Source organism: Ahaetulla prasina, chromosome 4 (genome assembly GCF_028640845.1).
Source record: "Ahaetulla prasina isolate Xishuangbanna chromosome 4, ASM2864084v1, whole genome shotgun sequence".
NCBI lineage: Eukaryota > Metazoa > Chordata > Lepidosauria > Squamata > Colubridae > Ahaetulla > Ahaetulla prasina.
Genome location: NC_080542.1, coordinates 101,058,364 through 101,085,764, shown reverse-complemented (window position 1 = coordinate 101,085,764; position 27,401 = coordinate 101,058,364). Strand labels below are relative to the sequence as shown.

The 27,401-nt window shown below is 34.8% G+C and overlaps 1 protein-coding gene across 5 annotated transcripts; it reads left to right on the top strand.

The window, feature by feature from the left end:
- Positions 1–315: 315 nt before the first annotated feature.
- OXNAD1 (oxidoreductase NAD binding domain containing 1) lies at positions 316–27,247 on the top strand. Of its 5 annotated transcripts, none has more exons than XM_058182885.1 (8): positions 316–1,006; positions 3,486–3,631; positions 5,869–5,932; positions 8,985–9,091; positions 15,937–16,078; positions 19,043–19,285; positions 22,042–22,150; positions 24,486–27,247. In XM_058182885.1, the coding sequence occupies exons 2-8, from the start codon at positions 3,510–3,512 to the stop codon at positions 24,638–24,640; spliced, it is 942 nt and encodes a 313-aa protein (XP_058038868.1). In that variant the 5' UTR covers positions 316–1,006; positions 3,486–3,509; the 3' UTR covers positions 24,641–27,247. The 5 variants fall into 5 exon arrangements, with proteins under 5 accessions (XP_058038868.1, XP_058038869.1, XP_058038867.1 ...); XM_058182886.1 differs by having other exon boundaries at positions 319–924; positions 24,489–27,247; XM_058182884.1 differs by having other exon boundaries at positions 323–924.
- The last annotated feature ends 154 nt before the right edge of the window (positions 27,248–27,401 follow it).

The window sequence follows — 27,401 nt, the reverse complement described above, 5'->3', positions numbered from 1 at the left end:
TTGAAGGGCGGTGTCATTCCGTCAAAAAAAAAAAAAAAAAAGAGTGACCAATGAGACCCCAGGTTGAAGAGGGAGGATCACGTTCTTGCTGGGGCGGGAGGGGAGGGGACGATCAGCAAGCCAGAACTCTGGTTTACGTAATAACAAAAGGATTCCTATAATCCCACCCCTAAATGATAGAACTAGAAACTATAGAGAAGTTTTCCTCGTCCTCGGCAATTTTACGATGCGTGGACCTCAACTTTCACAATTTCTTAGCCAACAATTCTGGAGTTGAAGTCCACATAAATTAAAGTTGCCGAGATTAAGAATCAGTGACGTGCATTTTTTTCATTTGCTCGAAACTAAAAGCCGCTGTTTTTCACCTCCGTGTCTGACGGTCTTCCCCCCGTCCCCGATCAGTTCTATTGAGCCCACACGCTTTGACCTTGTCTCCTCTGTAGAAATTGTCCATTTATTCGCTTGTCTTAAGAGTTAGGCATAAAAAGCATGAAATGAGTTTCTTTCTTTCTTTTTTAAAGGGGGGAAGGACACATAGACCGGCAAAAGCACGACTGGTGTAAACCGGAAGTGCCCAAATCAGAGATGGAACGGTGCCTCGCCTTTTAGGGACCGTTTTCGCTGAATTTCTCCGGATGCCGGTTATTTCCTTACGACTTTGAGGAAGAGGCTCGAGTGTTATTGCTGGCTTCTAAATGTTAGGCTGGAAATTTAGCTGGAAGAAGCGACCTTCAAAGGAAGCGCTGGAGAAATAAATGCCATCTGTCAAAACCGCCGGTGCTGGAGAGAAAAGGGAGATCTGTCTAAAATAAGGCTTAATCCAGAATTAAGGGTTCACGTTCAAAAACTGAGAAGCTGGATCCCATTAAGTATAAAACCTGCTTATGAAATGAATACTCTGTTGGGCACGTCTGGCCCTGTGAGGTGAGTCGGAGGAAGGATGGATGAATAGGCCAGAGGCAGCCTGGATCTTTTTCCTGTTCTTCTGGCCTTCTGACAGTTTGAGGTGACTTTTCTGTGTATTGGACTACAGATTCAATCATCCTCGGGCAGCAATGGCTTAAGAAAGCCCAGTTCATCTGTTTATAGTCTAATTACCTGTCTGGTTTTTCATTCATTCCTTTCCAAAAGAATCGGCTAAGAGCTATGAAGGTGACAGCCATTCTGTGCTCCATTTAATGCAGCTCTTCCAAGGAGTCTTATCCTTTTCAAAATTTCTATTCAGATTTTGGTCTTAAAATAGAATTTCCAATGCTAGAGGAACGCTTTTAAAATAAGCAATAAGGAAATTATGTGTTAACCAAATGTAACTGGAAAAAATGTTACCATTATGTCAGCAGATTTGTAGAACTGTTATCATTTGTTCGTGTTTATCTGGACGTGACAGTAACAGAGTTGGAAGGGACCTTGGAGGTCATCTAGTCCAATCCCATGCTCCTGCAGGAGACCTATACTAGGGATTTGAACCGCCAACCTTTCTGATCTAATATAGGATGAAGAAATTACCACTGATGTTCAGAAATGATTACGGTAAAGGTAAAGGTTCCCCTCGCACATACGTGCTAGTCATTCCCGACTCTAGGGGGCGGTGCTCATCTCCGTTTCAAAGTTGAAGAGCCAGCGCTGTCCAAAGACATCTCCGTGGTCATGTGGGCGGCATGACTCAACGCCAAAGGCACACGAAACACTGTTACCTTTCCACCAAAGGTGGTCCCTATTTTTTCTTGCATTTTTACATGCTTTCGAAACTGCTAGGTTGGCAGAAGCTGGGATAAGTAATGGGAGCTCACCCAGTTACACGGCAGCACTAGGGATTTGAACCGCTGAGCTGCTGACCTTTTGATTGACAAGCTCAACATCCTATCCGTTAATTCCCACTTGTTAGTGAATATAGTCAGAAGATTGTTAGGCAGCCTGGTGCTTTCAAAATACTTCAGAATTCAACTTCTGTCAGTCATAATTAACAAGAATAGTACTGACTTTAAGACAGTGGCTATACAGCATCCTAAAAAATATTTTGCTTAATTATGATTAAAATCCAATCGACTAGGTTCCAGCAGTATCATAAATTATTAACCATCGTTTACCAATCACAATATTTGAGCCTGCAGAACATACTATGTTGCAAGCAAGCAAATTCCATTTTTGCTTAGGATATTGTGTAATCTAAGAATTGATACACTGAAACAGGATTTTTGAAGTTAATGGTAGTTGCTAGAGAGGAAAGTATAAGGTTATTCTATGTATAACAAAATATCACTTTATTAGCCCTAAGTAATGGGAGCAGTTGCAGCAGGACATAATTGACCAATAAAAACTAAGTTCATGATTATTACATGAGAGGTCGTCAGTAAATACCAAAGCTGTAGGATAGATTGGGAATTCAAGAAAACAACCAGGAAGAAGGGAATGTTCCATGACTTAATTTATAATGGGAATCCAGACAAATTTATGGTTTTAAGAAGTCACAAAGAAATCCAAATAGTGTTGTGCCAATATTATTTGATGTCATAAGAATAAACATTGGGAAAATTTTAATTGCTCAAAGTGGATGTCTGAAATGTTTTAGCACAAGAGATTTTAGTGCCAGCAGATGTCACTATTGTTCATTACAAATAGTTAATGTTACAGAATGCGCAGGAAAAGGAATAAAATTCATATTTGTATAGTACAGTACAGTTCTTACGTAGTGCTATAATAAGCAAAATGCTAAAATGATTACTATAACAATGTAATAAATTGAAGCTTTAGACAAATATTAGGAGTTTTGTGGAACTTTAAAAGAGCCATTTTACTCTAGTCATTAAGGCACCAGGCTAGAACGCAGAAGACCGTGAGTTTAAATCCAGTCTTAGCCATGAAAGCCACCTGGGTGACCTTGGGCCAGTCACACACTCTCAACCCACCTCACAGGGTTGTGGGGAAAATAGGAGGCAAGTTTGTTAAATATGTTATTTGTAAAAATTGAGTTATTTGTAAAAATAATAAAGATAGGATATAAATAAATAAAAATAAGCTTACAATTAAATCTTCACTTCACTTCATCACAGATATGGAAGGAAATCTCAGTCAGAGTTCATTGGGATATGACCGTGTTCAGGACTAATAATATTACTAACTGACCTATATCCTCTCTCTTGTTGAGTTTCTTCGGCTGTAATCTTTGATATTGATTCCCCCCTCTCCAACAAATAACTTAGTAGTCAACAAACTGGAATATGCAATGTATAACATGAAAATTGCTTCCTGCTTGGGTATCTTTGAAACAGCCACAGATTGAGAGGGACATGATCTTTATGATGTGAATAGTGGTTCATATATATTTCTATGATGTCAACAGCAGTCCAGAAGTTCATTTATTTTCTGTGAAGCTTAGTGCCAAAGAAATACTTCTTGTGATACTTTGTGTGCTTGTTTACAATTGGACTGTTTGATATTGTTTATTGAAAAACAGATGCAAATATTATTTTAAATTGCCTTTACAGGAATATTTAATATAAAAGAACATTATGATATATTCAACAGCTCTTGGTTTGCCTATATTAATGAAAAGTGCCAGTAGAATTCTTCCCTACTGTTCTTCATACTTTTGCCTAAGACGGACAGCTATAAGATACTGCACAATAAATGGGTAAGCTATCTAATATTATTACTGTGAAAATGAAAATATTAACATAACACTAGTAATACTTTTCTTTAAAAATTGAATAAAGAATTAGAACTGCCATCTTCTAGAACATAGTATAATTGAATTTTGATCAACAGGCTGATTTTAGGGCTATAATTTTAAATTAATTATTTTTTTCAAGTTTATTAAAACAAATTATAAAACAAATAATAGGATGTTGTATTAGTAAAAACACTACAATGGAACTATATTCCCACCTTCATCTATAAATTGAAAGGAGACAAAGTTCTTAAACAGCAGCTAAAGGCATCAATTTAACTGGTTTGCAAAACAAAAGTGGCTTGACCTGATTCTGAAAAAAAAATTGCTTGATGTCATTCAGACTTCAAAAGGGAAGATGTTGCAAAATGAATTGGTCATAGCCTGATGTATCTTCTTCTTTGAAGAGAAGATAGGGATGGGGACGAATGGTCTGTTTTGTGTATTTTGATCTGAGCATTCAAAGTGAGTGACGGTTTCTTTATGTAATTAAATGGTTAGAATTCTGAATTAACTCTAGTTTATGCATCATCTTCATAGCAGTCTTATTTTAAGTTGTAGTCTAGTAGTAGTAGCTTTCCTCTATTCAATAATGGCTATAGTTTATCAGCCAAAAGTGGTATAACTATTATATTTTAATAGTAGAGCTATTATATTTTAACTGGTAGAACTATTATATTTTAAAATGTATATGATAAATTCATAGAAGGCAAAATGTATTTCTGAGGATAATAATGCTTATTTGGGGAGTCTGCTTATGAAGATTGTGTGGATCAAGTACTTCTTCTAAAAGTAAGTAGTTTTTCTTCCATTGGTCTTGTTCAGAACTATACAGCTCAGTGATTAACCATGTATATTTAAAATAATGAAGTAAATTGTGGGGTTTTTTTTAGTCCATATAACTAGACAGTATTATAGTATTTGCTCACCAGTATTTGTTATTTCTTAGTCCTGTTATAAGCTTATCTTGTTTGGAGTGAAGCAGTTTATTTGAACAGTTTAGTACAGTTTTTCAGTATTTAAAGTATGATTAAATGGGAGATGAAGGTTCTGAAATTACTATGGGCAGACATAATAACTTACTTTCTGAGGTTAAAACATAGTATCATGTAATAAACATGATTAGCAACAGATTTGCTGTTTAACAAAAGCGGATTACAAGTAGTCCTTTATTTACGACCATTTGATTAATGATGGTTCAAAGTTACAATGGCCTCAGAAAAAGTAACATGACCTTTTCTTTCTGGACTTATACTTAATGTCCTTTGTATCATCTCTGTGGACACTTGATCGCAGTTGGGATGCTTGATAATCAGCTCCCATTTATGACTGGTTATAGTATCCTGTGGTCATGTTTGCAATTTGCAACTTTTTTTTTTGTCGATTTGCTTAATGATCATATAATTTATTTAAGACCACTATAAAAATTGTGAAATAGAATCCAATTCAACTTACAACTGCAATAATTAACAATGAAAATTCAAGTACCAATTGTGGTCTTAACTTGACCGCACAACTATTTGTGTATGTAATGAAATCAGATGGTGAGATATATGGATATAGATTAGATTAGGTTAGATTAGAGATTCGATTCGATTCGATATAAAAAGTTATAGGTATGTATATTGTTTAACTTTTCTTGATTCTTTTCTTCTTTTCTTATGATCCAGCCCATAATTGTACAAAGCAAAGACTACTGAAAAATAAGTAATTAACTGAACAAGGACTAATACTAGGACTTATGGTAATAAAATTATTAAAAAGTATCTAAGCTTGATTCAAGAATACAGATTTTCTCCTTTAACAACTCATTCTGCTTCATAAATATAAATTGGATCAATAGGATTTGTTTTTTTTTTAAAGATTCAGAAAATATAATGGATGGTCTTCAAGCTTTAATAATGCAATAAAGCCTTCTTGTTCAGAAGCAGAAAACTTCTAAGTATTAGATACTGGGCACTAATAGTATTCTCATGACTATATGCTTTTTTAAAACTCTCCAAATAATGTAACCAAATTGCTGTCGAAAACAGTAGGCAATTACATATTTTTTGTCAGTTCAAGGGAGGGACATCATTCTAATGATATCATGGTTAGAGATCAATCAATCTGAAGTTACTATTTAAAAGTGTGTTCAGTGATCAGTTCAAGCTGTAAAATTATGTTGAGTAATGATACATCTCAGTTTGCCTTATTTATAGCAAAATGAAATCTAGAAAAAAATCAGATCATCTGGAGAGAACAGCAAATGACTTTCGACATGAGGTTAGTACTGTAGTATATGAGCATGAAATGTGCTATATATGGTGAATGTATTGGATAAATTTGGTAATAAGTTGACCCTTCTCTATAACAATTTGTTTCCCTCTATAATCCTTTGCAACTTGCTCCACAATTATCCATATTTTAGTTACTTCCCTTTTGGATTACTCCAATGTCCTGTGCATGGAGCTGCCGTTAAAGACCGTCTGGAAGCTGCAAGTGATGTAGAATGCAGTGGCATGCATAGTTTTGGGAGTCCCACAATTTACCCAAGTAATCCCTCTGGATACACTAGTTTTCAGTTTCTTTCCAGGTGCAATTCAGGGTGCTACTAATCACCTTTAAAGCCCACATAGCACAAGGCCAGATTACTGTGGGATCACGTTTCTCTGTGGCTTTTTGCCTATCCTATTAGATTAGACAAGGTGGGTGCACTCCAGGTCCCCTCCATTAAATGTTGCTATCTGATAGGACAGTCTGTGTCTTCTTCATGGCCACCCCAGTTCTCTGGACAGTCCCCACTGGAAATCAGAAGTGTCCCTACCCTTTTAATCTTTCGAACGTCTGTGAAGACCTGGTTCTTCCCCCAACCATTGGAATTGGATGGAGGTTTAAGGGTGTTTGATTTGGTACTTGAGGGAAGAATAAACCATGTTTTATGGGTTGTTGTGAGCCTTCTAGAGTCGTCTTACAAAGTAAGTGCCATTGAAATTAAAAATGTAGCTAAAATAAAGAAGGAACTGAGAACGTTATTATTTCCAGATGATATACGGTGAACAGCATTTCTTTATTTATCAAATTTATTAGGCCACTATCTAACTATCAACAATCTGAACGGCAAATATAAAGTATACAGTAACGCTTTGACAATTGTAAAACACAAGTTGAGTCCCTCTTGTTGAAAATTTCAAAGGACAATCTCACTTTCCATCCATGCCAGGATTCCAATACTGGCAAGGTTGGGGCCATCTATATCTTTGGTGATGGAGTGTATTGCAGCTCTTCTATAGCACAAGTACAATGACAGAGAAAGTTCCTAGGACCCACCTAGTAACATTGTTTCATTTGTGGCACTCTTCACTTCAACTGGTGCATGCCCACTCTAACGGAGCTAATGGGATAAGTAGAAACCCTTAGGAAGAAGTCCTGCAAATATCCTGGCTCCATGTCACACGAGTTTAAAGGACTTAAACTCTGACCATACTAATCAGGTGTATGAGTGAGTATTCTGGTTTACAAGTGCCCTATATGCATATTTTTCCTCTTCAATATGAGACATTGGGTTGCAAAATTTGAAGAATAATATTTCTTATGATTGTGGTCCTGAGCTGCATTGGGATGTACATTTCCAATTCTTGGAAACTGTGGGAACAAAAATATTTTCTGACATTGAGAGTCATTTTGGCAAGTTAGGCAGCCATATAAATCAAACAAATAAACATTTTGAGGATTATTTACAAACCAAAAAGGGCATCACTTTTTTGTAACAACATTGTGTGCAAGATTCAGTTCAGAAGTCAGTTATAAGTTAATGTGACATATTAAAGTTAGACTTATTTTTACTCTGGGGTTTCTATGTTAAGGAGAACATTATACAACATGAGAGCAGAAATATGTTTCTTAAAAAAATAAGTCTATTAAAATAAGAAAAAGTATGGTAGCATATACTTGGCAAGTATCCTGTTTTACAAGACAGTAGAAATGCTCAACTATTTTTATTCAGAAATTCATTTCCTGCCATATGTTTTAAATTAAGACATAGCTGGCCAAATTTCAATTGTTGTACTCCAGTTTTTCTGGCTGGGAAAGGAAATACTCATAATTGTAGTTCAATGTACTTTATCATTTTAACATTTTCTGTACTTTTGGACTTGCATAATTCATCTTAAGAATTTTAGGTTTAGGGCTATTAATACAAGTTCTGTAGTTTAACAAACAATTCCAAATTATATTTTATAATTTGATTGCCACACTATGAAAGTCAGAAGAAACACAGCAGAAAGCAAGAGAACAAAATGCTATCACTGGACTGATTATAAGTTATATTAAAGCTATTGTTGGCTACATTCCAAATGATTTGTGTTGAAGTCCCACCCAGCCATGAAGCTTGTAGCTGGTCTTGAGCCACACAATCTGTTTTGTAACACTGCTGTCAGAAAAATTGAGAGGGGGAAGGAGATGGGGGATGGTCCCAGAGGAAACAGTATAATAAATATCTAATAAAACATAATAAAAGGAAATTATTTTGCTTTAATATTTTGTCTGTGGTGATTTAGAATTATGCTTTTTATTCAATCATGATTTTATTGTTTTCTTCCCTGAGAATTCAGGAAAGAAGCAGCTTTTTTCAGCAAGAGCTATATTTTTAAACTTTGTGTTTTTAATCTGAGAGCTGCAAAAGGCATGCCAGAAATGGGGCTAGAAGACTTTGGACCAGAATTTTCCACCTCTTTTTTTAGTCTCTTAGGATTAATAAATAAATAGGTGTATTAGGCTCATTTGAATACAAATGGCCATATTGTATTTCTGTTAAAAAGGACAAAAATTGGAACCGGCTTTATATATATCACAAATTTCTAATTTTTGCTATAAAGGAATGGACTGTTGTATGGATCTTGAAATTTATAGATGAATTTCTGGACTAAAAATGCTAACGCTAAAGGTGAGGAAGGTGTGGGTTTAATCTTCTGTAAGTTGTCCATAGTCATATGTGAAGGGATATTCATAAAAACTTAATTAATTAATTAATTAATTAATGAACAAAGAATGAATGAACAAACAAGCCTTGTCTTTGTTTGTTTTTGAATTCTTAATCTTGTTAAAGACTCAGCTTCATTATCTGCAATGAGATTAGAACTTAAAATTTGTGTAAATGTGAAATAGTGCATCTAATTATAGTAGCAGTGTAAGAAGCCATTCGAAATCATAGTTTCCCCAATTCATGATTGGAGTTACATGCTTGGAAGATCCAGAAATAATTATTTTTTGTGCTGAATTTTATGTTTATTTCCTGAAATAGTGGTGGTAGTTATGATGATGGTTTTTGTCTTTTTAGATTATTTCTAAAGCAAAAGTGTGTGGCATCAGCAATGAATCTGAAACAGTTAAAAGACTTCGTTTGGCAGTGACAGATAAGGAATTTACTTTTAAGGCAGGACAATGGTAAGATTCTTTGATCTGTTTGTGTTAAATAGAAAGAGAAGTTAATGAAATTAACTTTTTTATTGACATCAAATTATTAATGTTTATTATAGGCACGTGCAAATGTATAATTTTGTCACCTTTGAATGAAGTGATTTGCCCTCATAAAACAAATAGAATATCTCTATTTGCAGCAATTTCCTCACATGTTTAGCCTTGTATCTCTTTTGAAATAGTTGTACATAAACATTCCTTAAACCTTCCCTACTCTACAGAGAGATTCTGTTTTATTTGTGTTAACAGAAAGGGTCAAAAGCTATATAACTATTTGTAAGTATCATTGAGAAACAACAGCATGTGCATAAGAAATCTCACTTGAAAATAAAAGGATTTCCAAAAGTAATAATAGAATAGAATAGAATAGAATAGAATAGAATAGAATAGAATAGAATAGAATAGAATAGAATAGAATAGAATTTTTATTGGCCAAGTGTGATTGGACACACAAGGAATTTGTCTTGGTGCATATGCTCTCAGTGTACATAAAAGAAAAGATACCTTCATCAAGGTACAACATGTACAACACAAATGATGGTCAATATAGCAATATAAATCATAAGGATTGCCAGCAACAAAGTTACAGTCATACAGTCATAAGTAGAAAGAGATTGGTAATGGGAACAATGAGAAGATTAATAGTAGTGCAGATTTAGTAAATAGTTTGACAGAGTTGAGGGAATTATTTGTTTAGCAGAGTGATGGCCTTCGGGAAAAAACTGTTCTTGTGTCTTGTTGTTCTGGTGTGCAGTGCTCTATAGCGTCGTTTTGAGGGTAGGAGTTGAAACAGTTTATGTCCTGGATGTGAGGGATCTGTAAATATTTTCACGGCCCTCTTCTTGATTCGTGCAGTATACAGGTCCTTAATGGAAGGCAGGTTGGTAGCAATTATTTTTTCTGCAGTTCTAATTATCCTCTGAAGTCTGTGTCTTTCTTTCTGGGTTGCAGAACCAAACCAGACAGTTATAGAGGTGCAAATGACAGACTCAATAATTCCTTTGTAGAACGAATCAGCAGCTCCTTGGGCAGTTTGAGCTTACTGAGTTGGCACAGAAAGATTTGTTGTCCTTTTTTGATGATGTTTTTGATGTTAGCTGTCCATTTTAGATCTTGCGATATGATAGAACCTAGAAATTTAAAGGTTTCTACTGTAGATACTGTGTTGTCTAATATTGTGAGAGGTGGAAGTATGGAAGGGTTTCTCCTAACCCTTTATTTGCTGTTTGAGAAAGAAAAAGTCAATAGTTCTACTTTTGTTTTGTTTCTCTGTAACATAATCACTGGATTACATTCTTGTGGTATTTTCAGTGTATAGGATGGATGGGTGGGTGGCTGGGAGGAGTGGAAGGAAGGAAGGAAGGAAGGAAGGAAGGAAGGAAGGAAGGAAGGAAGGATTACAGTCTAGTATCTTTCTTGGATAGGATATTGATTAGAAACAAGTAGCGAAGATTTAATCATGGAACTTACTTGTGATTTTGGCCACTGATTGTTGCTCAGCTTAAACTACACCACAGGGTTTCTGTAAGGGTAAAATCATGATAGACTCCATATATACTGCCTTGTAGAATACTGTATAGCGATATAATCTTTGAAAAATAGAATGACAGTATTTTTTCTTGTCCACATATTCAAGAAAATTACAATTTATTATTTTAGTCATATGAACCTTTTCAAGATCTGAATGTTTTTTCTCAAAAATTCAGGTACAATTTTATATCAAATTTTTCAATCTGGTCACTGTTTTCTTGTTCTTTTTTTGCTTTTACTTTCTCTTATAAATCCATCTGACAAGTAAGTTTTATAAGATCAAACTTCATCTGTAGGATGTTAATAGCATGAGTTACTAGTGGTGTTAATTTTGCAGTCTTTTGCATTTAGAACAAGAAAACAAGATGTTGATTGCAATAATTCATGTTTGTAGAGCAATTTGCAGCACCCTTTGCACATGTGCACAGATGCATACTAAATTTGTGCGTGTTGGTTCTTAGGCAAACATTTACCCTTCAAAAATGTTTTGGTAATCATCATACTGAAAACTGGGTTCTTTAATTATAATTACTCTTTTCATTATCTTCCTTTTAAATTATTCTAATTCTGTTTGGCATGCTAACGTTCCACCAGTGCAGCTAGTAAGATTGCTTGTGATCAAATGAATAGTACTGAGAAACAGAACTGGGGCGGGGGGGGGGGGGGGGAGGTTAATAGATTTACATTTGCGATGGAATGGCTGGAGGTCTCCTCTTCTTTCAAACATGTACATTTTTTTCCTCAAAGGATATTTCTGTCACATAGAGGAGCTACATAATTACGGTTATGCCTACTTTCTGAAAATTCTGGCTTTACAAATTGATGCTTTGTTGAAATTTCATCACAGTACCTATTATACTGTTGAAAGATCCAATGTATTCAGCAGTAATCTGTGGTACTGTAAAGATTATATTTTTGCCTGACTACTTATTCTGAAATTGTCTCAATTTCTTTGCTTATATGTTTACTAAAAAGTACGGTTGCTTGTTTTATTTTAAATTAAAATTATATATTATGAAATTTGAAATTTCATTTATATGAACATTTTTTCAAATATTTCTGTATTTACAATTAAAATATAGTTTAAAAAGAAGCCAGAAAATGAAATAGACAAATAAGGAGCAAAAGTAAGATAAAATCTGAACTGAAAAGTAAGATAAAATTCTGATAATGTCAGAAACATTATCTTTCATTTTTTTAAAAGTACAATTTATCAGTGCATTTTATGCCCAATAAATGCATATTAAATTTCATCCGTACATATGCAAATAACATCATTTGTATTTGGTTATGTAGATGATGAAATCATTGACTTTGACATTTAGAAACTAGACAGTTTCTGTTGAGATAGGACACCATGTATGAAAATGTTGTCTTTTATTTATATCCTGCTTTCACTTGGAAGCTCAGATAATATAAGACTCCTTCCTATTTTTCCTTACAGCAGTCTTTACAGAAGTTGGACTGAGAGGGAATGATTGGCCCAGACACTAAGTGAATTGCTCTGTAGGATAATGGAATAGAACTTGTATCACTTTGCCTCCAGTCTAATATTTTAATGAGTACCCCTTCGCTGTCAATATTTAGATATAAGGAGTCCAACACATGAGGATTGTTCCCAGAAATGCAGTTTTGCATGCAGATTCATTTTAATGGAGGCAAAAACCCATGTCCAAGGGGAGGGGGGAACTCCTAACAAGTAATTTTTTTGGGAAACATTTAAACAAAAAGGATCTCTGGAGGATTTAGGAAGTATTCCAGCATATATTATATATAGAATCTATTTCTTCTCTAATCAGGTTTCTGTTCATAATCTCTTGATAGACTGTTTTATATAGCACATTTGTTCTGCTTAATTATGAATAAATGCATATAAATAACATTTATATGCATTTAGTTTTATAAATACCTATAGCTTTCTGTATGGAATATATTAGCTGTTATTGGTGTATGTAATTAGTGAAATGCTTTCTGCAGACAGTCTAACATGGGGGAGAGCAAATGTCAGTCTTGTTAGATTTACTTCACTCTTTTTTTTTAAAACCCAAAAATTTACTGTAGGCAAATGCAAAAGATATACAATTAAAAAGAAGTACCCAAGAACTGATTTCAGGTTGCAAATCAGCTCAAAGTTCTGGTTATTCCCTTCTGTATTTGTTAAAATCAGTAGGTCCTTACCTGTCTACTTCATTGAAATAAAAATCTATCAAAAAATCCTCTTCTCCACCTCTCCTAAAAAAGCCAGATTTTAATAATTTTATCTCCAAGTTGTTTTACTTACAAAGAACTGCATTCTTATTACTGTGTTGCACTGATCTTAATTTTATCCCTATGGACATGTAGAATTCATAATTTATTTCACAGAATAAGAATCTTATAAAATTCTGCCTTCCTAGAAAATCTTCCAGAATATACTGTATGCTTTTTTTATCATTTGATTTTAAGTTTTTGTGTTTTAATTTAGATATAACTTAAGCCGCCCAGAGTTTCCTTATGGTTAGAAGGGTAGCCAATAACTTGTATGTGTGTATGTACAAACAAACAAACAAATAAATATAAATAAATTTCAGACTACAATGATATTTCAAATGGACTTATACATTTTTGCTATTATATTATTCAATGTGCTGCATTTTTCAGATTTAAAGTTCATTTTTTTCAATTTTAGTGGTATTATTATTATACAACACTATAATCTGTATGTATAAAGCATTAAACATATCCTGTATAGTCTTCTTTTCTACTTCTGAATGCCAGTAGTAGTAGCATTATAGTGATTTGTTCTGTAAATAAATCTGTTTTAGGTTCCACAAACTTTCAAGTAATAAAGAAAACAGTAATAATATTCTAAGATAAATTGTATCAGGTCCAGATAAATGTTATCAGGGTTGCTGGCTTTTAATTGGGTTACAAGTTTGTAAAACAAGGCATTTTGTCAAAAGATGACAGTTTAAAGTTTGAGTTCACTTTGTACTAAATTATGAACTTTCATATATGTTCCTAATTTGGTTTTACAATATTTAACAGGCAGAATCATTCCTCACTAGAGGGCACTATAATGCAGTTTGCATGGATTAATTTATAAGAATTATATACGTGTTAATAAAATACAAATAAATAATTGTGCATAATTTAAAGTACTTTTTCTTAAACATTATTTTTAAAAACTAGATTAAAGACTGGATTAAATTTAGCAGTATTGACAAAATTAATTTTCAAAATTTGAAAATGCCAGGCAAACATACATCTGGTAGATGGAAACTATCCATTTGTAAAGTGATTCAGGTAGAAATATATTGAATGATAATGTAATATTCTTGAAATCTTCTATCTTCTATCTCCCAGCATCCGGTGCGTTCCCACAGAGAGGGACTCCTCAGGGTGCCGTCAGCCAAACAGTGCCGACTGGCGCCCCCCAGGGGGAGGGCCTTCTCTGTGGGGGCTCCTACCCTGTGGAACGAGCTTCCCCTTGGGCTTCGACAATTACCTGACCTTAGAACCTTTCACCGCGAACTTAAAACCATTTATTTCGTATGGCTGGACTGACCTGATTTTTAAATTTTAATTGAATTTAATGGGTTTTAAATTTCTGTAATTTTATAGGGTGTAATGTTATTTTAAATTTCCTGGCTAATTGAATAAGTTTCTTAAGGGTTGTTTTAATATTGTGTATGTTTCTGTTTGTATTTTACTTGCCTGTTCACCGCCCTGAGTTCTTCGGGAGAAGGGCGGTATACAAATTAAATTATTATTATTATTATTATTATTATTATTATTATTATTATTATTATTATTATTATTATTATTATTATTATTATTATTATTATTATTATTATTAGAAATTTCACATATTAAGAATATGCTATCAGCACACGTTTTGTGGCATTGCTGACAAAATAACCTTTTAACCATGTATATTTGTCATTATGACTCAATTACAATTTTATGTTTACAACAAAAACTTTGTCTTTCTTTTCTCTCACTTTGTTTCCCTTTTTATATTTTTTATAAGGCTGTTTACTTATATGTTAAAAATTGTAAACTGCTTTGATTGCATTGACTAAAAAACAGAGATATGTGTATAATAAATTAATAAGATTCAAACATTAACTCTTCACTCCATAAGCCAATTCAAGCTTTTGTTCAGAGTTTTCTGTTATGGGAAATTTTAGATGAGTTAGTGAATTATCATTGTTATTCCCCCAACAGTTATTTCAGTTGGAAGAAATTTAATTGTTGCCTCTCAGCATCCAAACCTGACTACAGGCAATTCTTATCTTATGACAACCTGATTAATATCTGTTTGAAATTACAATGGCTTGGAAAGAATGCTTTACGCTCTGTAGAGCACTTCCAGCCATGGTTAAATGTCATGCTGCCTCCCACCCACCCATGATCACTTGAGTATGATCTAGATACTTGGTAATCTGTTCACACTTACAATTTGCCAAGTACTCCAAAATCATATGATTTCCATCTTTACAATCTTCTCTACTGATTTCCCCGGAATGTCAATGGAGAAGGTAGTATGGAAGGTTACAACTGCTGCCATCTGCCAAGAGGATTCATTCTCATGTCCAGAGGCTGGCTTAAAAAACTGTCCACCGAGAGGAGCTGAACTCCTTCAATGCAGTGGGATCCTTTTTCTATTTCTCTCGGTGGCACTTGGATTCCAGCAGGGAAGATTTTCAGCTTCTCTAAGCGAACCTCGTCAGAATCTCCCCCACCCGCACTCTTACCTTGAACTCCATCCACTTAACAATCCATGCATTTGCTTAATAACTGCAATTGGAAGTGCTTGGGATGTGGCCATTGAAAAAACAGTTACATGAGCAGTCTTGTGACAACTCACGTAGCAACCACTTTGTTCAACAACCGAGATTCCAGGCTCAGTTGTGGTTGTAAGTCAAGAACTACTTGAATAAATATGAAGGACTTCAGCAAGAACTTATGCTACTATGATTCATATTTGTGAATCTGAAAATAATACTAACATTTGATCTGTTCTGTTGGTCTTTAATGGTATTTTACCCATTGTTGCTTTACCAGCTAAATATCTTCTATGTGATTTTCTTTGAATTTTGCCTATACAAAGAGCAATGTAACATTCTATGTAATTAATTAACTTTACCTGGCAGGGTTCTAATAAATATCTATATGTTTAATATATTATTAAACTGTATACATTTGAATAATCTTGTCAGAAGTTTTGAGTAGTAAAAAAGAAACCTGTTCCAGGACATTGTATTGAAGAAATTAAATGGAAATCTGTTTTCTTTTAGGGTAGACTTCTTTATACCTGGAGTTTCTGTAGTTGGTGGATTCTCAATATGTTCAAGTCCTGGTATGTTGGAAGAAGAGGGAATATTAGAACTTGCAGTAAAACATACAACACACCCACCTGCTCACTGGATTCATACTCAGGTATTTATAACTAAAAGCTCCTAATAATTTTGGTTTTAGTGTTCTTTAAATGTATTTTTACATCTTTATTACTAGGAGCTATATTGTAGCTTTATAGGTAATTCAGCATTAGTATTTGAATTGTCTTACCCTTTTATGTGTACTATAAGACATAAATTTAATGACAGAGTATAGTATAATGTGTATTAGATTATTTGTGCCACACTTGTTAAATGCCATACGTGTCATTGCACTTAAACATGATGAAATGATCTGGATACAAAAGACAAAAAACTGCTCTGTACATTATTCTTCATAAAACTTTAAATCTGTATAAATGTAACAATTTATCAACAGCCAGCACAATCTATGTTTAGCTAATGTATATCGTTTTGAGTTGACCAGTTTTTCTCTCACAAATACAAAATTTCTGCCAATACATGGTCCTCCTATACAGGTCTCTTATTGAATTATGTAAGTGTAGTAGCAAATGGGATATTTCAAAAAGCACAGTAAAATGCCAGACATTAACTAATGCAAAATTAGACTAAAAATGAATGAGTATGAGGTGATACCAGAAGAAGGAAAATCGTTGAACCTAGGCTTAATTTTTGTGATTTTGCTAGAACACATAGGTGCCAGAAAGTGGACTCATTGGCCAATGCTCAAATAGCAGAGTCTTGTTCTATATGAAATACCAGTGCAATTGTTATTACATAAACTCCTATATATAACACCCTTGTTATCAGATATATTTAAAGACTTGGCCTGTGAGCCATGAAAGTTTACATGAAAAACATAGGTTCACTTTTTAGGTGCCACAAGCTTACCTTTTTGTTCTAGCAAAACTCCTGCTCGCTGAAAACTAGTCTAGAATGCTCATGGATTGTTTTCCCCTTTAAACATTTTCGCTACCAAACTGTGGTTTATAAAGGATAATTCTGTAAAAGATAAGCAAGGTGGAGGGGACCTTTATATGTGCTGTGTTATGAATAATATGCTTTTCTTCTGTTTTTGTTGACTAAAAGGTCAGTGTAAAATCAATGCAATCTTATCATTTGAGCAAATCTCTCCCTTTCTCTGTCTCTCTTCATTTCCCAGGTTGCTCCTAATCTATCCATTACTATATGCCCATAAAAAGTAGTCCTACTGTTCTTAAATAGGTTACTGTCATGCATCATTGAAATTTCAATACAATAATAGACTTTGAAAGGTATTCTGAAAATGTATCAGTGTGGCTCAACCACACATTCTTAGACAAATCCTGGTGGAGATTTTCTATCACATCTCTGCTGTTCATTAGGGAACTCAAAAAATCTAACCTCATAATTATCTGCCTCAGAGGCATTTCCTAGGACTTTTCTTCCTGCCTTAATATTTTAAATTAAACTCATAGTATCAAAGTAATTAAAGCAGTTTAAAGCATTAGCTAATGCTAGAACTGCTAGTTATCATTAAGGTTTTTTTACGCCAAGTGTCTTCAGTGCTCTTATATGGAGAAATTACAAGCCTATTCCTTTTAACAGAAATAGAGAAGATATTTAGAAATAAACTGTTGTAAGTTAAGGACTACCTGTACTAAAGCAGTTTATTGTGGGTTTTTTTATTGTTTGATGATTTTTATTGTTTTTGATTTAATTTTTAAATAGTGATCTGAAACTCTAATGAAGTGTAGCGCTACAATTGGATTGGATTTGTAACTGTTAAGAAGTTAACATTAATTCTATAATATAGTGCAGCATTTTTCTTAAGATGATCAGAAATACAGGGATAGATAAATATAGGAATATATTTGACTTAGGGGAAAATAATGGTGATAAACTATTTTTACTAAATACATTTGTTTTATAGCTATTATAATTTTGATGAGCACATAGACATGACTCTGCAGCTTATGAAAAATATTCTGGGTTCTAACTATCATGAGCAAATAGGAATAAGAGCCAGCTTATTCCTTTTTTTTTCAGCCTGCAGTTTCAATGCTGACACCCACTCAAAAAGGGCAATTGTTAGAATAGTTAAATTTATGACAGAAGGAAAGACACCATACTGGAATTGGGATTTGTATTAGAGGAAGTGTTTTAAGAAGCCTTACTGGGCCTTAGTCAAACCACTGAATTTTTTATTTCAAATTTCCAACGGCCTGACTATTTTTAAATTATCCTTCAGTAATAAAATCATTTTGTTCTCATGTGCAATACATTTATGAGTTTTATTTAGTCACTGTTTGTCTTTGGTGGACAAAATCTATTCTGTGTGTATTTATATACATACAGATTTTATATATATGTAGGTCTTTGGTTGTTCAGGTTTTCTCCCGTGTAAAATTGGAAGTGGCAACGTTTCGACGAAGTCTCATTCGTCATCTTCAGGCTTCAGCTTCGTGCTTCTGGGAGATATATATATATATATATATATCCCAGAAGCATACACACACACACACACACACCCCTACATGCATACAATATATGTATCCACACATGTATACACATATGTGGGTATACACATATGTATGCAAAGCAGGGGTATACACATATGTATGGGTATGGGTATACACATATGTATGCAAAGCAGGGGTGAAATCCGGCATATTCTGGAGAATTGTTAGTGGAAATTTTGTGTAGTTTGGAGAACCGGCAAATGCCACCTGGCTGGCCCCAGAGTGGGATGGGAATGGAAATTTTGCAATATCCTTCCCACAGGAGTAGGGACGGAATGGAGATTTTACAGTATCCTTCCCCTGCCACGCCCACCAAGCTACACCACACCCAACAAGGCATGCCCACAGAACCAGTAGTAAAAAAAAATTGAATTTCACCACTGATGCAAAACATTTTATGAAAAAAATGACTTATTGACTTATTTTGAGGTAAACTATGTAAACTAACATGGTTTTCAGTTAAAATAATTTCCCTCTCTGATTTTCTTTGAAATCTATCTTTGGTATTGTTGTTGTCTTTTTGCCTTTTTTGTTCTTCCCTATAGTGTGCTATTAATTCAGAAGTGGCTTTGCGAGTTGGAGGCAACTTCTTTTATGATCCTCAGCCTGAAGACATTCCAGCAAACGTTGTGCTCATAGCAGGTGGAGTAGGTATTAATCCTTTATTTTCTATACTGCTCCACATCGCAGACCTTCACAGAACTGAAGAGAAGAAAGGAAATAGTTGCAAAGTGGGAACAACCAAACTCTTTTATTGTGCAAAAAATGCACATGAACTTCTATTCAGGGTAGGTTTATTATATAACATTGCATAATTTGCTTTAATGGCTACAAGACACCCTTAACTTTTTTTTTTAATTTAAGAAGTCAGGAGCTACACTGTATAAGAGGTTGATGCAAAGTAGGGGGGCCTGCATCATACATGTAGGCAGGAACAGAATTTTCTGTTTTAGTGAACAGGTGGAATTTTTAAAGTTAATGTAGGGCTTACACTTATAAGTTTCCAAACTTTGTGCTCCCCCAAATAAAATTAATGATCATAAAAGGCAAGAAACAATTATAATCATTTATTTTTAATATGTTGTTAAACTATGTGGTACTTTAGCTACTTCAGGTAAAATGAGGAGCGAAGCCCAGAATGAGGCTTTTCACTTGATCTTCACAAGTTTGATTGCATTTTTTAAAAATATAACTTTGCTTCCTCAAGAGATCCCAACATACTTTAAGAACCCTGATTAACATTCTTAGTTTTATATATTTCTTGTCTTTCCTGCTTCAAAATGACTATTGTGATCAGAGGGAGCATTGGGAATTACAAAGTACGGGTTCAGGCCTATGTGATGTCTGGGACATCAAATTGCTCACTGTATTGTTACTACCAGTGGTGTGATTCAAATAATTTAACAACCAGTTCTCTTGTCGAATGACTGGCTGGGTGTGTGTGGCCAACTTGATTGGTCTCACCCTTAAGAAATTTCTTCCTAGTCCAACTCGCAATAAAATAGCACTGTTCCAATAAATAGAATTAGAATTAGAATAGAATTAGAATAGAATAGAATAGAATAGAATAGAATAGAATAGAATAGAATAGAATAGAATAGAATGAATAATACAATTGGAAGGATTCCTTGGAAGTCTTCTAGTCCAACCACCTGCTTAGGCAGGAAACCCTACAACACTTCAGACAAATGGTTATCCAATCTCTTATTCCAGTGTTGGAGCATTTACAACTTCTGGAGACAAGTTGTTCCACTGATTTATTGTTCTGTCAGGAGTGGGTCAATCTATTTTCCAAAGCACCAAAAGGCAGGACAAGAAACAATGGATGGAAACTAACCAAAGAGAGAAACAATCTAGGACTAAGAAGAAATTTCCTAAGGGTGAGACCAATCAACCAATGGAGTAGTTTGCCTTCAGATGTTGTTGGTGCTCCATCATACACAAGCAACACAGTTACAAGATAATTTGAAATCTTTACAGTCTAATACTGTAAGCCGACTCTTAAATGCTGAAAATGCAGGATCAAAATACATAATATAGAAACAGGATTGCAACCCTATTCCAAATTAATAAAATCAATTCTGCTAATTAGAACCTGTATTTAAAAAGACATAAGAACTCTGACAAGAAACTCCTGCTCTGTATCAACATTTTTAAAACTCCTTCCCTGGCCTAATCCTGTCAAGAACAAGGAGAGATTCAACCTAGAAAGAAGGAGGAATTTTTCTGACAGTGAGAACAATCAACCAATGGAAAAGCTTTCCTTCGAAACTTGTGGGAACTTCATCACTGGAGGCTTTCACAAAGTGATTGGACTGCCATTGGAAATGGTGTAAGGTCTCCTGCTTGAGGGGGTATTGGACTAGATGACCTACAAGGTCTATTGTTTCTGTGCTAACTGCATTCCTGCGGGTTTTATTATTGCAATTAAGTATTCACCTGTTAAATGGTTCTTGGCTGTTTGCCCAGAGCTATTAACTGAAGGGAGCAAAAAGAAAAATAAACTTCTCTTGCATTGTATTTTCCCCGCCTGAGTTTTAAAAGGGCTAGAATTTTTCTGCTGAGGAAATGGCTATATGGTTATTTCTTCTTTTTCTTTTCTCTTCCTTTGGTTAATTACAAACAAGCAGGAACATCTGAGGTGTGTGTGAGCTACTGGAATCATTAGACAGACAGGCAGGCAGCCTTGACTATTCAGCCGGTTCGCAGAACTCCACAAAGAGTTAACAAATAGTTCTCCTGAACCTGTGCGAACTGGCTGAATCCCACCACTCCTTGCTATTGTATACCAGACTTGCTCCTGTTGTTGAAGCAGCTTGGTAAAACTGATCATTATGCAATACCTGGTAAGAGGAAGAATGTCAGTAGCATCTATTGTATTTTCCATTGCTTGACCTGATCTGAGCAGCAGTAGTATAATCTTGTCATTCTCAAATCAAGCCAACTATATTGGCAGCTGGCCTCTGATGTCCAGCCCAGTCAAGATACATTTAGCTGGAAGTGCTGCTGAAAACACACTTGTTTTCTACTGAACTTTAAAACAGGTGTCTCCAACCTTGGCAACTTTAAGACTTGTGGACTTCAACTCCCAGAATACCTCAGCCAGCAAAGCTGGCTGAGGAATTCTGGGAGTTGAAGTCCACAAGTCTTAAAGTTGCCAAGGTTGGTGACCCCTGCTTTAAAAGGAGTATGCTGCTTTCACGGCATACATTACTTTGTATTTCTTTTGCTGAACCTACAATTGAAAGTATATTCTATATAAGGTGGAGAAACCTGCACAAAGTTAGATTAAAAAGTAGGTGACTATTTTTTTTAGAATATATTTGTACAACTGAGCTCCACTATAAGGAATTGTTACCTGAATCTGAAAATATATTAATGTTAGAAAAGAAGGAATTAGTTATGCTACCTTTTTCTTAAGATGGATGCTCAAAATACAATATTCTTATACTATTCTTCGATTTGTAGAATCTGAACTAAACAAACAACCCATCTGCTTTGATTTATTTGACTGTGGTATGACTAAATATCTTGCACATTCCAGAAACAGATTCTTGGTTTGACAAATGCATTTCCTGGAAAAATCACATGCAGTTTCCACGTTACCAAGCAGAATTTGCCAATTTGTGAGAAACTTCTGCCTTACATCAAGGGTGTGTATTTTTGTAATGCATTAAAAAAATTGCATGACAAGTTATAGTTTTAATACTTTGAGAACCAAAGTAATTATAGCATGCAGGTAGTTCTCACTTAATGACCTTAACTGAGACCAGCCTGTAGGCAAAGTGGTCGCTAAGTGGGAAACCTCATGATTAACTCTCTTGAAGTTTCTTCCTCTCTAATTTTTCTACTCTGCCAGAGGGCAAAGAGTAAGAGAATAACAGTTGAAAGGGACCTTGGAGGTTGCCTAGTCCAACCTCCTGCTCAAGCAAGAAACCCTATACCACTTCAGACAAATGCTTATCCAACAGCTTCTTAAAAATCTTCAGTGTTTGAGCACCTGCAACTTCTGGAGGCAAGTTGTTCCACTGTTAAATTGTTCTAACTGTCAGGAAATTTCTTCTTAGCTCTAGGTTGCTTCTTTCTTTGATTACTTTCTATCCATTTCTATTTGATCTGCCTTCAGGTGCTTTCGAGAATAGGTTGACCCCCACTTCTTTGTGGCAGTCCTTTAGATATTGGAACACAGCTATCATGCCACCCCCAGTCCTTCTTTCATTATACTAGATATACCCAGATCTTGCAACGGTTTTTCATATGTTTTAGCTTCCAGTCCCCTAATCATCTTTGTTGCTATTCTCTGCACTCTTTCTAAAGTCTCCACATCTTTTTTATATCATGGCGAATAAACTGGATACAATATTCTAAGTGTAGTCTTACCAAAGCATTATAAAGTGGTATTAACATTTCATATGATCTTGATACTATCTTTCTGTTATGCAACCTAGGACTGTGTTGGCTTTTTTAGTGGTTGCAGCACACTGCTGGCTTATATTTAAGTGATTGTCCACTAGGACTCCAAGATCCCTCTTGCAGTTATTGAGCCAGGTATCATCTATTCTATACCTGTGCATTTGGTGTTTCTTTTTTTTATTTTTTATTTTTTATTTGCATTTATATCCCGCCCTTCTCCGAAGACTCAGGGCGGCTTACACTATGTCAAGCAATAGTCTTCATCCATTTGTATATTTATATACAAAGTCAACTTATTGCCCCCAACAATTTGGGTCCTCATTTTACCTACCTTAAAAAGGATGGAAGGCTGAGTCAACCTTGGGCCTGGTGGGGCTTGAACCTGCAGTAATTGCAGGCAGCTGCTGTTAATAACAGACTGTCTTACCAGTCTGAGCCACAGAGGCCCCTAAATTTATTTCTTGCCTAAATAAAGAATTGTTTTTATCCTCATTGAATTTCATTGTGTTAGATAGGGCCCAGTGTTCAAATTGCTTCTTGGACTTTTGGCTAAAATCAAGTGTAGTATAAATAGTCAAGATCTTCTGTATCTTGAGCTACTGGGCGCGATAAGGTAAAGGAAACATAGGCTATAGAAATAATTTGCTTTTTTTCCCTTCCCTCTCACATAGCGGAAAGCGGGAATGTAAAAAAAACAACAACAAGTCAGACCCAGCACACCATGTAGGGACACTGTAAAGGTCATAAATGGGCTATTAAAGTTATTTTTTTCCCAGCATTGTTATTAACTTTAAATCGTTTGAACAAATGGTTGGGAAGTGAGATGGGGATTTCTTATGCAAACTATGCATGTTTATTGAAAAAGTGTCCTTGTATGGACAATAAAGCTCAATCCCAGATGGGTATTGGAGCAATAAGGATCCTTATTCTGAGTAAGGATGACATATTTAAGAAAGTTAACAGTTTTCAAATGCAATTAATATGTTTTTGCTTGCTAAGATATATGGATAACCTTTACAGATATTTCTTTTAATAATTGATTAAATTTCCTTGGCGCTAGCTAGATTAAAGAAAATGTTTATTGTAAATGTTTAATTTGGTATTATATTATTAACCGTAATTAGAGTTTGGCTAAAATATGAAAAATTGTAAACATATTTTTTTAAACTTTCTGTAGCTGCAGAAAAGGACCTAGCTAGCATCTTACTTTCTCTTTGTAAATTATTAAATACTAAGCAAGCATTGGTAAGGGACACTTCCATGCATTTTGACATGGTTGAAACATCTTTTGAAATGTTAAAGCAATGGCTTCCTCTGGAATTCTTGTGCGGCTTCTTTAAAGAATCTCCCTGGTTGTTTTAAATGCATGCATATGCACTGCTGCTTCATTAGTTCTAGCAGAAGTGTGATCCATGTAAATTCATGACTTCTGGAAGATCTGGCTGCTGTAACAATTGAAGGAGAAATGCTTTGCTTATGCCAGCATGATTTATGAAGCTCTCATTTCAAATAATTAGCATAGTTCTATTAAATGTCTTCATAAATGTTTTTTTAACTCTGTGTATTCTCTACTAGAAGGAAGATTATCTGGAAGTGACCTAGAAAAATGTATCTTCAAGAATACTTTGTGGTACATTTGTGGACCACCTCCAATGATAGAATCCATCTCCAAGCTGCTTGAAAACCTTGGGGTGGTTCAGAGCAATATTTTCTTTGAAAAGTGGTGGTAGCACATCCAGCAGCATTCCAGGCAAAATAAAAATGAAGACATAATATATACATGTTTGCTGATGAACCATGAAAGTTTACACAAAGTAAACATTTTTCCATTTGTGGAAATAAAGTAATTCATAATGAAATTATAAAAAAAAATTTAACAAACAATTTGGAAAAACAAATAGGAAACATGTTAAATTTGTACATGTACTGAGCCGTGACAATTTCTAAAAAAAATATTTTCTTAAGTTTTTTATTAACTTTGGTATGTAATACATAAATATATAACTAAATATTATATATGTAATATTTTACTACATACGGATAAGAGAAGAAGAATGACTTCAAATCTACGCCATAGTCTCATATGGGAAGGACAAACTTAACATAAAAGGATGGAATTCATCTATTCATTTCCGGTCCACCTTGTATTTCCTAATGAACGCTGTTTGAAAAGTAAAAGATGTTGCTTTTGAAGCTTCTTTTTTTTTCAGGAAAGAGATTTGACACAAGGTTATTAGCGAAGTTCTGAATGTACATTTCAGTAATTAGATTGGATCAGAAATTAATTGGGCTGTGATATAACGACTAAAACCAATTAAATAATATAAACAAGTCATAAATGAAGTACTGTTAATTTCCAGTGGTTTACTCAAAACATGATGGAATCTGGATCCAGCTTATTTCCATAATACTATCTCTTTATCAATTCTCAAGTAATGAAACTGCATTTGAAATAACATTATTGTCTGATCTGTTTCTGGTCAAAAGCAGCTCACCACATACAGGGGGTCAAACTTGGAATTATTCTGCTAAACTATCAAAATCATCAAATGCGCCATCATTATAAACTTAAGTCCTTTACTTAGCTAAAATAGGTCTAAACAGTTTTATTTGGAAGAAAATCCTATTGATTTCAATGGAATTTACTTTGAAATATTAAAACTGGATGTTTGGCACTTTCACCCATCTTTCCAGAAGCCACTTGGCTTGACTAGCTTATATTGAGGCAATGTAGTCCATCATGAAGGGCAGGTGCCTAAGGGTCTGTGCTGCTACTGTGTTAGTGGCAATTAGGAACTACAGTAATCATGTAAGAGATTTTGAGTTTATCTAAAGGTATTAAATAAACTAATATTGTGGTTTGACGGCATAAGGTTTAAACAAACTTAATTGTGCTGCTTTTCCTCAGACTGGAATGCTATGTATAGTGTTACTTGTCTGAACTATAGGAATTGCAAGGAATTTAAGAGAACCCAAATATAAAAGAAGAAATTTGTGGTTAGAATTCTGTTTAGTGCAATGTATTGTTAATATTTGGTGAAATTGTGTCTCACCAAGTAGCTTATATTGTTTTGAAATGGGCCTAGACAAACTAAGGAAGATTGTCTGTCTTCCATACATTATGATGATTGTATGGAGCCTCCATTGAAGAGTGCATTGAATATTATCTCTATAAAAGAGCATCATTATGGCCCCTTTGGGAAGCAAGATTTGGAGATTTGGTATGATTATTATGTTATAATAATATTATGTTATATAATTTGTAATAATATTGAAAATGTATATGGAACTGGTCTCAGCTAAATCTTGGGAACAATCTTACTACTTGTTTGCTTGCCTGCAGAGTTTATCGGCTGTTTTAATGAACTACCCTATGTGATGTTCAAACACCCCTCCCCAATACATAATTTGGGCTAAAAGAAATATTTTTGTCAAATATGTATACTCACCCATCTCACAAAACATAACTCTGGGTAGCAATAACTCTTTGTTACAAACCAATCTGATTAAAGTCCACTGATAGGGCATTGGGGTTGAGATCAAGAAATTGAATGTAAGATTGTTATAAGACAACGGTTCTATGGACCCTGAGGGTGGCCCACTTACTGTCTCCTGCCACATATTCCCCTGCCCATTACTACCATAATATTATGGCCTGTCTTTATTCCCCTATAACAGTTTCATTTCCCAAATCAAGCCCGTCCAAGACCCAGTACCAGAATGCCACGTCTCCTTGTCACACTTCTCTGTGGGGGTAAACTAACCATTCTGAAGGGGTTTAGCTCCAATATTCCTGAGCACCAACACCACTCAATCCTCACCACTCCACACACTTCCACCAATCCCCCCCACACACACGTTAAAGCACATTCAGACACCTAACTAGACATAGCCTCTCTCCTCCACTACTAGCAATAGGAGAGCTCCCTTCATTAATCTCTCCCCAGTTCACCAAATTTCTCCTTCCCAGCTCTCACCCAGAAGAGAAGTTAATCATTCACTCAGTACAGGTGGAGCCATGTTGTCCCTTCCCTCCCCTCCCCTCATTGCCTCCCCTTTCTCTCCTTCCTTCCTCCCTCCCTTCCTCCCTCCCTCCCTCTTTTCTCTCTCTTTCCCTATCTTACCCTTATTGCTACCCAGGGGCCAGACAAGGTGAAACAAAGATGAACATTAAAACAAAAACCAAACATTGTAAAGAGCCACATGAACCAATATTTATATCACAAAAATTGTCTTCATTGTCTGGAAAAAATGGTCACAACTGTCCTGTATTATTATTTAAAAGACTTCTGTCCTATTCAGTAGATTGCTAAAATTAAAGAGGAATATGCACTCATTGTTTGGTGGCTTTGTCTAATAAATAAATTTTGGTTTCTCTCAGATTGTTTTATGGGTTTGTGTATGCATATTTTTGTAATATACAAAAATAAAGTAAAAGAAAAGAAAATAACAAACTAACATAATCACAGATATTAAACATCTATTTTATAT

Excerpts from the sequence above, each read along its gene's own strand:
- OXNAD1 (XM_058182885.1), top strand. The coding sequence starts at position 3,510 with ATGATATATTCAACAGCTCTTGGTTTGCCTATATTAATGAAAAGTGCC. Across the intron at positions 5,933-8,984 it reads CAAATGACTTTCGACATGAG|ATTATTTCTAAAGCAAAAGT; the intron begins GTTAGTACTGTA and ends TTGTCTTTTTAG. Across the intron at positions 19,286-22,041 it reads CACATGAACTTCTATTCAGG|AAACAGATTCTTGGTTTGAC; the intron begins GTAGGTTTATTA and ends TGCACATTCCAG.